Here is a 14278-nt window from a genome sequence, read left to right on the forward strand (position 1 = left end):
ATATCTCATATAAAGTAAAGGAAGAAACGTAAACGTACTATTATACTACAAAAATTACACATTAAGAAACGATTTCATATTTATATGTGTATTCTTCATATTTTATAACGTTGGTTTGTTTACTTTCCAAAAATGCACTTGCAGTTTTGTTAAGTACTGCTATAAACACGTACATGAAGAAGAAATTGATGAATGCGTCGATGAGAATGGAATAACATTTAAAACACCACACGTGCTTAAACCGCTACCACAGCAGATTTAAAGTGGTGACAAATTTGTCCCTTGGGCCTTGTTATCATCACACAACGTTCTGGTGGCAACATTGACCAATAGCACGCACTCTTTAATGTGCGCTCAACTAAAATTCTCACTGTTTCTCTCTCAGTCTGGGCTCTCATCAGTGACATGAGAAAAGAGAGTTTTGGGGGTTCAGTTTGTGAGCAGCCAACCAGCAACCCAAGTCGTTACAATTACAATTTGAATGAACACTGCTGCTGACTGCGGCATGAATGATTGAATAGAATTGCTCTGCCAACAGAGCGCTGCTGCGCTCGACTTCGCTGCCACAGCAAGTCATGGTTCGATTTTAGCCAAATTGTCGATGCTTTGCTTAACTTGCGCTTCAGTTGCTTGTGAAACGTCGGTTGTGTCGGTATTGTTTTCTTTCTGATTCTGTTGTGTTCTGAAAAGAAAAAGAAACTCAAAGTGAAGAAAACACCATTTAAGGCTCTTGTTTATGAGTGAGTGTTTGTCTCTGTGTGAGTGTGTGACCACAGGCCCAGTGTGAACGGTGTGTGAGAGAAAGAAATATACTATATATTGAATGTGGATTGAAAAAAAAAACGGCTCAAAAATAAGAAAAACCTTTAAAAAATAAAACATTTTTTTTTACTTTTAAAAAATATTTTTCAAATTTTGTTAAATGCAATTAAATCAACATCCGTAAAAATAATTAAGAATATATTTTGATGTCCTTTGATTCATTGCTGCTGAATAGGCGACGAATTGCATAATTTCTTCGTTGTCAAAGCTTTTCTATGCTTCTGTGTGTGTGTGTGTTTCTGGAGGGGGCCTTTCTTTACGAATTGTTTTTAATTTATGTTGTAAAGATACTATTTTTAAATGAATTTAATTTTTTATTTATCTGAAAGCACAAAAGTCAAGAAGTCGTGGGACTGTTACAAAGTGTAATAATTAAATAATGTTTTTACAATGTGAGAAAACATTTCTAAATAGGTTCTCCAAAGCAGAGAGCAGGTGTGTGTGTGGCTAGACCCAGTTTAAGGTTCTAACTGGAACAGGGGAAAACATACATTTCAGAAGAATTATCTACTGACAATTTTGCAGTGAAGGGGATTTCAAGGTATTGAAAGGAAGAAAGTTTCTTAGCTATACAAATGGAAATGTAAGGAGATTAACATATAATTGCCTTATTTTAGTGTGGATCGTCTTTCCCAAACTCAAATCAGTAATCAGGCCCAAAAAATTAATTTTTCCTCATTACTTCAATCCAAACTGTTAAAAAACATTAAAAAAAAAACACTCGACTAACTAATGATTCATATTCTGAAAGGTTTTCTATTGCTTAGAATTTCACATTTCAGATATGTAATTTTAATAAGGATAAGTCGTTTTGAGTGTTCCCCATTCGAAAATTTGATACCTATGTAGGTATCAATTTCAATTTCCATTGCTTCCTTCTTAGTATTGGAAATAACGCAGAGTTCCAACTGATTAAAAGATAATGCGTTCCCAGTAAACATTTTGTATAGCCATAGCAAGTAACTATCTGTTTTGGAAACAGATTCAAAATTCAACTGACTACTATCAACTAATATCCAATAGCTGAAAAAATATCCTTTTTCATTTCTTGTTGTGTGACTCAGAATTTAGTCCAATTTTGGTTTGATTCGTTTGAGGACGACAACTTTATTTGACTGCCGCAATGGTAGGGAGCCAAAGTGTTACGCACACACTCACAATACCCCCCCCCCCCCCCCCCCCCTCCCCCCTACACAAACAAGTGAGCGCCGTTACAACAACGACACCATCAACAGAGTATTTTTTTTTTTTAGACGAATGTTATAAATAATCCTTAATGTGAGTTGTGACACAAGGTTCCCTCTCTTTTACGTGGCGTTATTTAACGGTGTGTTTGTGTCTACTCCAAACGTAACGAGTGTGTGTGTGTGTTTGAATTGCTGAAGAAGTGACATAACGACGTTCGTTTTTGCCATGAACCAACCAACCGCACGAAATTGCAGAGAACTCAGAATCCTTGAAAAGCAGCAAAGCAATGGCTGAGATAATACCAAAAATAACGAATGAAGGAACAAACGAAGCAGGACAAAGTTAACAACAAATTTTTGCAAAAAGGATACCAAAATTTGTTTCCTTTGGCAAAGATGAGGCACAAAAGAATCAGGAAACCTTACAACAGTCTTGGTCTTAAAAATACAATGCTTTGTTGTTTTTTTCAACTTGAGACCACAGCCAATACTTGGCCCTTTCGTTTTCAGCCAGTCATAGGTGAAAAGGCCAAATCAATCGATTTTTTTAAACCACTTTCTTATTTTTTATCCATTTATTTCTGTTCTAAAAACAAATCTGGGGTGTTTTGACATTGGCCCGTACTCTTTCAATATGTGATGGCTAGGAGGGGTGCGGGTGTCTGTGAAACCTTTTCGTTTTGAGAAAAGACCAACAAAAAAAAAAAAAAACAAGACAGGAAAAACAAATGACGACGAAAAGCCCATTAAACACAGAAGCAATAAAAGTCACGAGCTGTAGAAGACGATAGTAATTTTGTTGACGTTATCGTCCAGCTATTTACATAGCGTGTCACTAATTGTATTCCTCCAATGGACTTATATAATACAGACATTCTGGTGTATGGTTCTTCAATTTTGACGGTCCAAAGGACTGACCAGTATTTTTTTGAGTCGAAATTTCAATTAGATTTCTCACTACTTGTTATTGTTCTTCTTATCCAACCTAGCAGCAGCGGCAGCAGTGTTAAAGTGTGTAACGGAATAAACTTGAACCCTTAGAAAAATTACACTTGAAAAAAAAACGAAAGGAAAGCAAAAGTAAAAAAAATAACAAAAACAAAAGAAAATAAAATCTGTAAAGACCAAGGAATTTAATATCCTTTTGTGTTTCTGGCTGGAAACCGACAGAGAACAAGAAAACCCAATACCCCCTTTTTAATTCTACGAAATACAAAAATAAATTAAAAGCGGGAGACCACCACTCATCAGTTGAACTTTCGGTGAAGACAAAAAACAAAACAAAAAAACGCAAAAAAGGACAATCCACCAAAGCATAACCTAAATCGAATTTGCACACTAGTGTGTTGTTGTTGCTCTTGCCGTAGTCGTCCTTCTGTCGGTGCTGGTGTGTCGCCACGGTTCTTGGTGTCTGCTCGCCGTACAATGTTTGTTCACAAACGTAGTGTTGCTCGTGGTGACGGAGGTGGCGGCCGTGCATTGCCACTGAATTTGCGAAGCATGTTTGCGCTGTGCGGTCTACTGTTGCTGGTGCCACAATTGGCGTCGTCATCGATACTGTCCAAGTTGAGCGAGGACCCCGATTTGTCACAGGTAAGTGCAGCTCCAGCTAAGGCAATCAAATTAAACGAATACACAAGCGTATAGACGCGTATTTGAATTTAAGAAAATATTTTTATTTCAAATGTAATTGATGGGAACATGAAACACATGTTTGGAAAATACCCACCAGGGGGAGGAAGGAAGGAAGGAAATTATTTACTTGATTGGTCTCAAAGGATAATTCATTTTTCCTTCGTAATAAAAAACCCTGTACCACTCCTCGCTCGATTTATGGCAGCTGATGCCACTAATAATTTACATAATTTCTGTTAAGCATCCAGACAGTCGCTGGATGTTCTTAATTGGGGATTTTTTTAATAATGAGGCAAATAAGAATGAACATTTTCAACAGTTGTTACGCTACAACAACAACGATGGACGTCTAAAGAAAGTTATTGTACGTACTTTTGATTGAGTAGCCAAGAAAACTTATGGGTCTATAGACAAGCCCTTAAAGTTGTTGTTCTCTTTTGAAAAGTTTATATTCAATAATACAAAGCAAGAGGGTTTTCGAGTAGAAATTAAGTTCAAATCCGCTGTAGAAGTCCCAATCCAAAATAATAACTGGTATATATTTATGGCACTCGTGTATACACTAAATTAGGAGGCTTAAGCTTCATAGTCGAATTTAGTGACGTTTCCTGTCCATAATCATCGACATCAAAACGGAAGTCATATTGAACTTTGAGGCATTTAATTCAACTAAATATTGAACTAAAATAGGAGGCTTCTTTATATAAAGACAACGATCTGTACTTATATTTTTGGGGGATAGTTTGATATCAACCCAGTATTTTTTTAAATTACAGATTTAAACTAAGCTCCATAAAAAATGGGTTCATAATTTAAAAGTTAGAGATTATAGTCGATTCGTTAAAAATAAACTAAAAGAGTAGGTTTCCTTATTAGGGAGATCGCAATGTAATATTACAATTATAATTCGAGATTTCAATTTGTTATTCGTAACATTCCATTATAAATTCGAACTATTTAATTTGTATTTGGAATTTTTAATTTTTAACTCGAATTAGTTCGTTTGGAATTCTAATTATTTTTCAATTTGTAATTTCAATTAATCAATTTGAAATTCGAAAAAAATATGGTTTCCATTGGTTTCAAATTAGCTTTTTCGAATTAAAATAAAATTATTCGAATTATTAATGAAATAATACGATTTTCAAAAAAATCGATTAAACAATCTAATTTCAAATGAAATATTTCGAATTTCAAATGGAATTTCACGAATTACAAATAAAATTCTCAAATTACAAAATCGAATTACAAATGGAATTTCCGAAATTTTACGAATTTCAAATAGAAATCCCGAATTACAAATGGAATTTTAAAAATTACAAGTAAAGAGAGTTTCGAATTTCATCTGAACAAGTTAAAAAGTATCAGTCGGTTTTGCCTAGCGTTATGCGTTTTGATACTGTTGACTCTTTATGAGGGAGGTACTAGAAGGCAATCTCAGGTTGAGAGATGTTTATAGAAAAGCAAGATATGAGAGATATAAATTCTGAAAATTGTGACTCTATGTCAGGTAGCTACCAGAAGGGGTAGGTCGATATATCCTATCTTCACACCAGTAGTAAATATATTCGAATGCGTGAAAATTAAAGAGAATCGAATGCTTTTTTCGCTTTTAGGTGCGTTTTGTTCTTTAAGATGTTGACACCTTTGTAAGGAGGTACCAGAATGAATAAGTCGATATCTACCATTTTCACAACAAAACTTCAGTTGATAGAAGTATTGGAATGTGTGCTTATTTCGCATTTTATGAGAGATGGAATTATTCAAAATTTTGAACCGTTGTTTGGGAGGTATCGGAAGGAGTGAACCGATGTATACCATCTTCGTACCAGATTTTGCGTTAGCGAAAATATTGGGATGTGTGAAATATGAAGACAATCGGATGCTTATTTCACATTTTATGAGAGATATACTTATTCAAAAATTTGACCCTTTATGTGGGATGTAGCAGAAGGGGTGGTCCTATATATGCAATCTTCACAACAGATATTGTTGTAGTAAAAAATATTGGAATATGCAAAATGTATATATATAATAATCAGATCGTGTGCTAACAAAAATATTGCGATGTGTGAAATTTGAAGGCATCTGGATTCTTATTTCACATTTTATAAGACTTATAATAAATCCAAATTTTGACCCTTTGTGGGGGAGGTACTTGTTGGAGCAGGCCGATATTTTTCATTTTTGCACCTGACCTAGTACCGACGAATATTGTGATTTGCAAAGTTTCTACAAAATCGAAGGAGTGGACCGATATTAGCCATCTCCGAACTCGATTTATGTTTATCAATAATATTACGATAAATCGGATACTCCCTTGGAGAGTTATCTTGCCAGCCAGATAGACAGACCGACGAAAATCGCTAGGTCAACTCCAAATGTCCTGAAATGGATTTGGTCCAAAGAGGCCTGGGGTCTAAAACCGTTATTTCGACTTCACCTACCTACTTTACGTCATAAAAATGTTTGACATTCATTGAAGAACAGGGATACTTACAATAAGTTCTTGTCGGGCAAGTTTTGACAAAATGGTACATCGGTTTTTGTATTTTAAAAATTTCAAGAACCTTCAAATTAGTCCAATTAACCAACAAGACTGACAAATCATTTTCATCTCTCCTATAAAACAAAGTATTAGATTCTAGATAATTTTAATTCTGCAGATTCAAATCTGAGATTGTTGATAATTTTCGAAACAAACAACTCATCGCCATCGAAAAAGCAGCTGGGTATCACAAATGACAATAAGAACAAAGAATACATGATTTCCAACAACACTTTTCAAAATAGGTTTTTAACATCTTCCCACAACGTCTGTTTTTGATGACGGTTGCTAAAATGGCAAATCAGTCGAATGTGTTGTTTTAGCCCAAGCAGCAAATTTTTTGGTTTCAAGTGCTGCCACAGATTCCAGGGTGTGCAAAAACTACCACCAGACAGTCAACCAACCTGTCACAGAGCCCTCAAGCTGAGTCTTTGTCATTGGCGATCTGGTTTTTTTTTTTGGTCTGCTTTTCAAGAAAATGAACTATTTCCCAATCTTCACAATGGACAGACCCGAATCGATGGACAGCAGATAGCAAAACGACAGAATATGAATAGAAGAATACAAAACTGACTTTTTGTTAGATGCGAGACTTAAAAGTATTGGGTTACCAAGACCATTATGGCTGTCTCTTTGGGGCCGTTGTTACTGTTGTTGTTTAGACCATTGTCGGATCTAAGAATAGCTACAAATATGAATTGAATAGAAAAAGCAATGCAATGAAACGAAATATGCGATACACTACTTCTATACAATAGACCGACCGACAACGACATGTTATGCCATCCACTATGCACTGGAAATTATTTCGAAATTCCACCTGAATTCAAAAAGAAAGAAAAAAAAAGAATACTTGCCAGCAGAATATAATCTTTCATGTTAATAGAGAGATTTTATTGTTTTATGTCATCGGCTTCGGCTAGTTTTCTTTCCTTCATTCTTCGGCAAGAACTTCTGTTAACGAAATCGAAACCTTTTAACTAAAAACCCATTCCCCCAATGCGGCAGACCATTCGTGTAGCGCATTCTAGCGGAACCGTAAACAGATAAGGTGGAAAATTATGGCCAAATACCAAGTGACCATATGCCGTAGCCATATAACAGTAGTTGAGGGAGGAAAAAAAAGGTACGAACACCTGAAATTGATATTTATAAAATCGACTGTTTTTTTTTTCTGTTCATATGACGAGGGAGGGGAAAGGAAGGATATGCGAGTGAAATGAAATGTTTTTGAAAAACAAAAACAAAGGAGAACCTTTTTTTGGGTTAATCTACCACCCACTCACCACCACCGTTGCCAGGACTTTCATACATATGTGATATGGTGGTAATTGTGTTGGTCATTATGTAATTAAAAGTTAAAAAAGTCCATTAAAAATATATCATTATCATGGATTCACCACATAATGCTGAAAATAGAAAACAAACGCCGAGATAAGATTTCAAATGCATTTTCCAGGAAGAGAGGTTTGTTCTTAGGGGTGATTTTTATAAAAAAAATAACAAAAAAAGCCTAAATTTAAACCAACCCAAGGTTGACATTTGTAAATGATATAAAAAATAAAAAATAGGCTTTCCAACATTAAAACTTAAATAGGTTAAAAACATAAACGAAGTTACACTGTATTTCTTCAAGTCAAGATAAACCTAATGACAATTAATGGGATCTCTTGCAAAATCAGTGTATCAGATTCTGCTCCCACTCTAAATTTTCAAAAAAGAGTAACTCAGGGGCTCTTCGACACAAAATATAAGAGTAAGGAGTAAACTTCTTATAAAACTCCCAATCTTGAAGTAATCCCGCTCGCGAACAAGTTTCACTTCCGAGCGAAAACTAGCAAATCTGTTCTGCTTGCTTCAATACTTTATTTTTTCTTGTGGAAGCAGTGCTCCGATTTTGTCAATTCTAGCATCTGGCTTAAGCCTAATACATATATTAGAACGTGAGAGGTTTCGACGAAATCAGACACACCTTTGTCTGAACTCTGTCTGTATGTGTGGTGCACACGATTAGGTTATTTGTGTCAAGTTTATAGATGGGTGAATGGGTAGTTCACCAATCCTCCCACAAATGTTTGTATCAATTTGACAATGCTAAATTTTACACAGTTTTATACCGTCCACCATACATAGTACTACCACCCTCCGTAAGTTCGTCAGTCCATTTGTAACTCATCGAAATAATAATTTTAAACCCAATGATTCTTGATAAGCGTGAAATTCTAAGACGATCTAGCCCTGTCTGTCCGCCCGTCTGTTATAATCACGCTAGAGTCAAAACAAATAAAGATTGGAAGCTAAAATTGTCTTTTGTCTGTAGGCATGTCAAGTTCGAAGATGGGCTATATCGGTCCACGATATAGTATATTCCCCATATAACTCGACCTCCCAACATTCGGTATTTTGATGATTTTAGTAACATTTTTCACAGAAACTGTCTGATATTCTACACAAGAAGTTCTCTGTGAGTACTTTACCACCTGAAAGAGAATTTTCTAGATAGGTTCTGAAATAGAATTTTCTATATAGGTTCACAATATCGTATAGCCCCCATTCAATGTTGCCACCCGATATTCGGTATTTGGATGATTTTAGCCACATTTTTCAATGGAATAGTCTGAATGTCCACACAGGGAGTTCTCTCTGAGTACTTTACCCCCTGGAAGAAAATTATCTTTATAGGTATACGTTTTAGTATATCACCCATATAACGCTACCCCGAGATATTCGCTATTTCCAGGATCTTCGCGACATTATTCACCCGAATTGCGTAAAATTTCATATTTGAAATTTGTAATGGTTAATACAACCAATGAGGGGAAATTGTCTATGCAGTCCACGTCTTTATTTGACCCATATGGTGGAGGGTATAAAAAGTTCGGCCCGCCCGTTCTTCAATTGATTGCTATAAATATACTGCAAGTCATCAATAGTAGCAATTACCCAATATCTACATAAAAAAAATTAAAAATTATTTTTTTTTCCTTGAGGTCGGCCAGTAGATCCATCTGCCTACTAAGTTTATTGTCAAAATAAATATTGTGATTTAAAATTCAAAGAGAGGCCAAACGCAATGCTGCAAAAATTACTTAATTCATTGTAAAAATTTTGTCAAAAATAATTTTTCTTGTCCGACCTTTTATATCCCGTGAGCAATAGAGACACAGTCCAAGAAAGTTAAATATTAAAATTTTAAAGAAATTTTATATTGTTTACAAATCTCCATCCTTAGCGGGAACTTAATTTTACATAGCACCTGCACAGACTCCAAGCCTTTTTGGAAATTATTTTTCAAATTGCCTTGCGTATGAGATTGTATTTTCTTTGTCGCATTTTTTTCTTCCGGCTATTGCAACCAACCTTGTAACTTTCTGTTGCTGCAAATCTGTCGCTTTTGCATTTGATTGCAGCAGCTTACAACAAACAAATCAAGGTTATCAACACCGAATTGGTGCCTTGGCATACGTCAACTGTGGGCTGGCTTTGCTCTTTGACATTTACTGTTTTTCAATAAAACTTACACCGATAACCTTGATAGGCAACTTAGACTTAGAATGCGAATAAAAAGCGAACGCTTATCAACACAGCTGCTGCTGGTGTTTCTGCAGCAAATGATAATGCAACGAATGTTACATTTGTTCAATATTCGAATGTTTAATGAAGCCTCAATTATTGATTTTCCACACAAAACTTTGATTTAGTTCTTTTTTTATTTCAATTATCGATTTGTTGGCATCAGTTTAAAGGTCAAGGTTTTCATCTGCAGAATGGCGAAGATGACGACGACGCCAGCTTTGGTGATGATGATGATGGTGGTTTTTAACTTGCCACTCGTTGACGCAAACAGGTAGGTCGCTATGCAGTTACCTTTTCACCGCAGTTTAGCGAGTAATTCCCCCGGGCCATGGTGGGTTTGTGTGTTGGAACCCCTATTCTCCACTTTTCTTAGTTCAGCAAATGAGTTAAGGTTTTTGTTCTATGCTTTGAACTACTACGTTTATGCAATGTTGCATCGCTTCCCCCTTTCTTTGGTTTGCCATTCTTCGGCTATGTTTTTACATTTCGATTGTTATGAGTTTTCTTTCTCCTCTGCATTGTTGTTGTTGTTGTCGTTGTTGTTTTGTGTATATTTTTTATGTAATGCAACCTGTGAACATTTCACATGGACTGTAACAACGTACTTTTTTCCAGAGGCTTAATACGAAACACTGATAGCGGTGGATGAGAGAATTATTATGACATTCGTCTGTTGCTTTTACTCTTAACTAACCTCAACTTATATTTTATTCTTCACCCTAAGTCTATTAAATAAATCCCATTAGAATGAGAGTATTTGTAAATATCTATCTGCAAGTTATAGATAAGGGACCAAAGGCATGGCTTCGATTTTTATTCGCTTCCGACATCCATACTGCGATTAATTTCTCAAATCCGTAAAAATCCAATTTTTATTTTGCCAATGAATTTTATCTGACGTTTGTCAAATACCCAATAAGACGAGGGTGTTTTTTTCAGACAATCCACAAATAATATTTAAATTTCAGATAATATGCTAATAAATAAATAGCCTGTTAGATGTTCCTCAAAATTAAGCTGAATTTATATAAATTGAACCTGGATACACAAAATATGTGCTTATAAAGGTTGGCTTATTTAGATTTTTCTGCGATATCTTGAAAATCTCCATACATGGATGCATTCCCCATTACTTTATCAAATCCTGAAGAATTTCCAATTTACCACTCAATTCTTGCCAATGTCGACCCTGAGCCTTCTTCCGACTGGCTGGGCTGAGATTTTGTTTCCATTCCAAGGATGCATCGGACGTAAATTATGTACTTCAATGGTTTCAACGAGTGTTTGTGCGATTAAATACTTTTCCACTCAGAGCCTGTATAACGGCGGCACATGATGTACGTGTGTATGTGTGCATGGCGTATGAGAGAGAAACTGGCAAGGGAGAGAGATACCATGTAAATATTTGCATGGTGTACTTTTCACGGGAGTTTATATTTAGGTCAGCTGTAATTCTAGACAGGAATGATACACAGGCATTCGTGTCAGCTATGCGGGTATTTGCCGATGGATGGAGGAAGGCTTTATGCAAAGCCAAACAAAATTGAGTTAAAAATGTTGCTGTGAAGTAGGTGTTCTGTTGTGAGATGGGTTGGGTTTGGGGGAGATCAAAGGCAATGCCAGGCCCCTAAATGGAATGTGGCAAACAAATATTTATGTAGGTATGTTTACAAAACACACAAACTGTTGCGAAACTTCCATTCAATTTTTAGGGTTAATTCTTTCGAGGTTATTTGCAAAGTATTTGATTTTTAGAAGATAGTAAAAGCCTAGTCAACAAGAATATATGGGTAATGTTAAATTAACGCTTTGATCTATAGAACATATGATAAAACTTTACGGTTCAAGAGAAATTTATCCTCCCGTGAATCCATCTTATCATACCCTATTTACATTGCGGTGTGATATACATTTAATTTAATTAAAACGCAAAAAATAATTTTAATAACAAAGCTGAGGATTTTCCTTCTTCCGAACTCAATTTTACGCAACCTTTCTCACAATAAAATGTATTAAGGCTTAAGAGAGCACAGACACACAGCATGTTGGCTGTAAGGTTTATTCCCATGGACAATTTTTTGCAACATAAAGCAACCAACTCTACAACAGGGATGGAAACTATGAAACAATATGAATTATGAAAAGTCTTATTTTAAAATATGAAAAATTGGAAATTCAAATAAAAATATAACATTCACAAAATTCAAATTTTGTTTTTTTTAATTTTGGGATGTAAGTGAAAAAATTAAGAATTTTAAAAACGTATTCACTGGTACTAAATTGACATATATTAACATTAACAAAAAAAGTCTTATAGATAAGATAAATGGAAAAATGTGGACCAACTTTCAATTCACACAAATTTCAAATGATTACACTTCGAAATTTAAGAAAAAAATTTAAAAATTAAAAATTAAATTTCGTACAAAACAAGTCAAAAATTATCAGTCGGTTTGGCCGACAGATGCTAATGTTCAATGATTTAAATAAAATTTGACTTCTGATATGATTATTCAAATTGTTGACTCTTTATGGAGTACGTTCCGAAGGAATGGGCCAATATTGTCCATTTCTTCGCATCGGACCTTAATAAATATGTTATAAATATTGCGACGTGTCAGTTTTGGGCTATATCGACTATTTCCCTCACTTTATATGAAATATGTGATAATTTTTAGAAAATGTTAAAATGTGCGTGAAATACCAGATATGGTCGACCGAAGCATTCCATTTTCGTACTTCATCTAATACAGATAAAAATACTGGTATGGAAAAAACAACAAGAAAATCTAACTTTAATATCCAATTTTATGCGAAATCATAAATTCCATATATCATCTTCACAAGAGATCTTTTGTTAGCAAAAAATATTTGTATGTATGAAATTTGAAGAGATTTGTAAGATTATATCGCTTTCTTTGAACGTTTTGTTTTTCAAAATCCTGAACCCCATGTGGGGGAGGTACCAGAAGAAATGGTCCGATCCCTCCCATCTTTATAACGGATCTTGTGTTGATGGAAATATTGAGATGTACCAAGTCTGAATAGAAACGGATGTACCCATTTTGGTACATCGGATTCTACCTTCGAGAGTTATCGAGCGATCCAGCCAGCCAGCCAGACGAACGGACGGACATCGCTAGATGGACTCTAAATGCCCTGAAACGGATTTGGTCCAAAGAGACCTAGGGTCTAAAAAAGTAATTTGGATGAGGCACATTTTGGCCGTATCAAATAAGATATACCATCTGTAGTCATATGAATGAGGGTATTATAATATAAATAATATCTTCTATTTTCGAGTGTGATCAAATAAAAATAAAAAAACCTCATATCAGTTGAAAAATAATAACCAAACAATTTCGAAGTTACCTGATAAGTTTTACTTGTAGGCCAAACAAAAAGTCCCATTAAAAGTTACCGTCACCAAAAATCCTTTTTCCCATCTCTGCATTACTCTCACTCTCTTCGCAACACAGTTGCAAAAGGAAATAGAATAGAAACATACATTAGAACCAATATCAAAAATGTGTTTGCAAGACAAATGTGCACAAATACATTCTTTTTAAACCGCTCAGGATTTTAACGGTTTTAGATCCTATGTCTCTTTGGACCAAATCCGTTTCAGGACATTTTGAGTTGATATAGCGATGTCCGTACGATTTACGAAAGGAAAATCCGATTTTGCTCGAACTTTGTAATCCTAATAGTTTCATCAGTGCTAGGTCAGGTGTGAAAATGGACAATATCAGTCCACTCCATCAAGTACCTCCGCCACAAAGGGTCAACATTTTGAATAATTTTAACTCTTATAAAATGTGATGTAAGTCCCGATTTTCTCCAAATTACACAAATAACAACATTTATATTAAGCCAAGTTCAGGTGTGAATATGGAATATATCGGTCCACTCCTTCTGGTACCTCCCCCACAAAGGGTGAAAATTTTGAATATTTATGAAGCTCAAAAACGCAAAATTAACATCCGATTCCATTCAGACTTGGCACATCTCATAATTTCTTTCAGCACAAGATCTTATATATAGATGGTCGAGATCGGATCATTCCTTCTGGTACCTCTTTCACAAAGGTTTAAAGTTTTCAATAACCAAAACGATTATAAAATCCGAAATATGCATCAAGTCCTCTGCATTTTTCAAACATCCCATTATTTATACAAACACAAGATCTGCTGTGAAGATGGGATATATCGGTCCACTGCTTCCTGTACCTCCCCCACCAAGGGTCAAAATTTTAAATATCCATGAAGCTCGTCAACGCAAAATTAACATCCGATTTCATTCAGACTTGGTACATCTAAATATTTCCATCAACACAACATCTGTTAGAGATCGGACCTTTTCTTCTGGTACCTCCCTCATATAGGGTTCATGATTTTGAAAAACAAAACTCTCAATAAAGCGCTTTTCGATTTGCAATTTTATCCGTATTAGATGAAGTAATTTTTAGACATCAAAAACAATATGCAGCTATGAGTAATGCAGGTAAACT

General features: G+C 35.1%; 1 protein-coding gene across 12 annotated transcripts in view; it reads left to right on the top strand.

The window, feature by feature from the left end:
• Positions 1-609: 609 nt before the first annotated feature.
• Positions 610-14278, top strand: part of LOC101890787 (fasciclin-1) — a 60800-nt gene continuing 47131 nt past the window's right edge. For 7 of the 12 annotated variants that reach the window (XM_059125342.1, XM_059125344.1, XM_059125343.1 and 4 more), the window contains exons 1-2: positions 610-740; positions 3002-3602. In XM_059125342.1, coding sequence (XP_058981325.1) covers positions 3435-3602 — 168 coding nt within the window. In that variant the 5' untranslated portion in view covers positions 610-740; positions 3002-3434. Of the gene's footprint in view, positions 791-2998; positions 3603-14278 lie in introns of all 12 variants that reach the window. The other 5 variants (XM_059125338.1, XM_059125334.1, XM_059125339.1 and 2 more) reach the window with 5 other exon arrangements.

Source organism: Musca domestica, unplaced genomic scaffold (genome assembly GCF_030504385.1).
Source record: "Musca domestica strain aabys unplaced genomic scaffold, Musca_domestica.polishedcontigs.V.1.1 33, whole genome shotgun sequence".
Lineage (NCBI taxonomy): Eukaryota > Metazoa > Arthropoda > Insecta > Diptera > Muscidae > Musca > Musca domestica.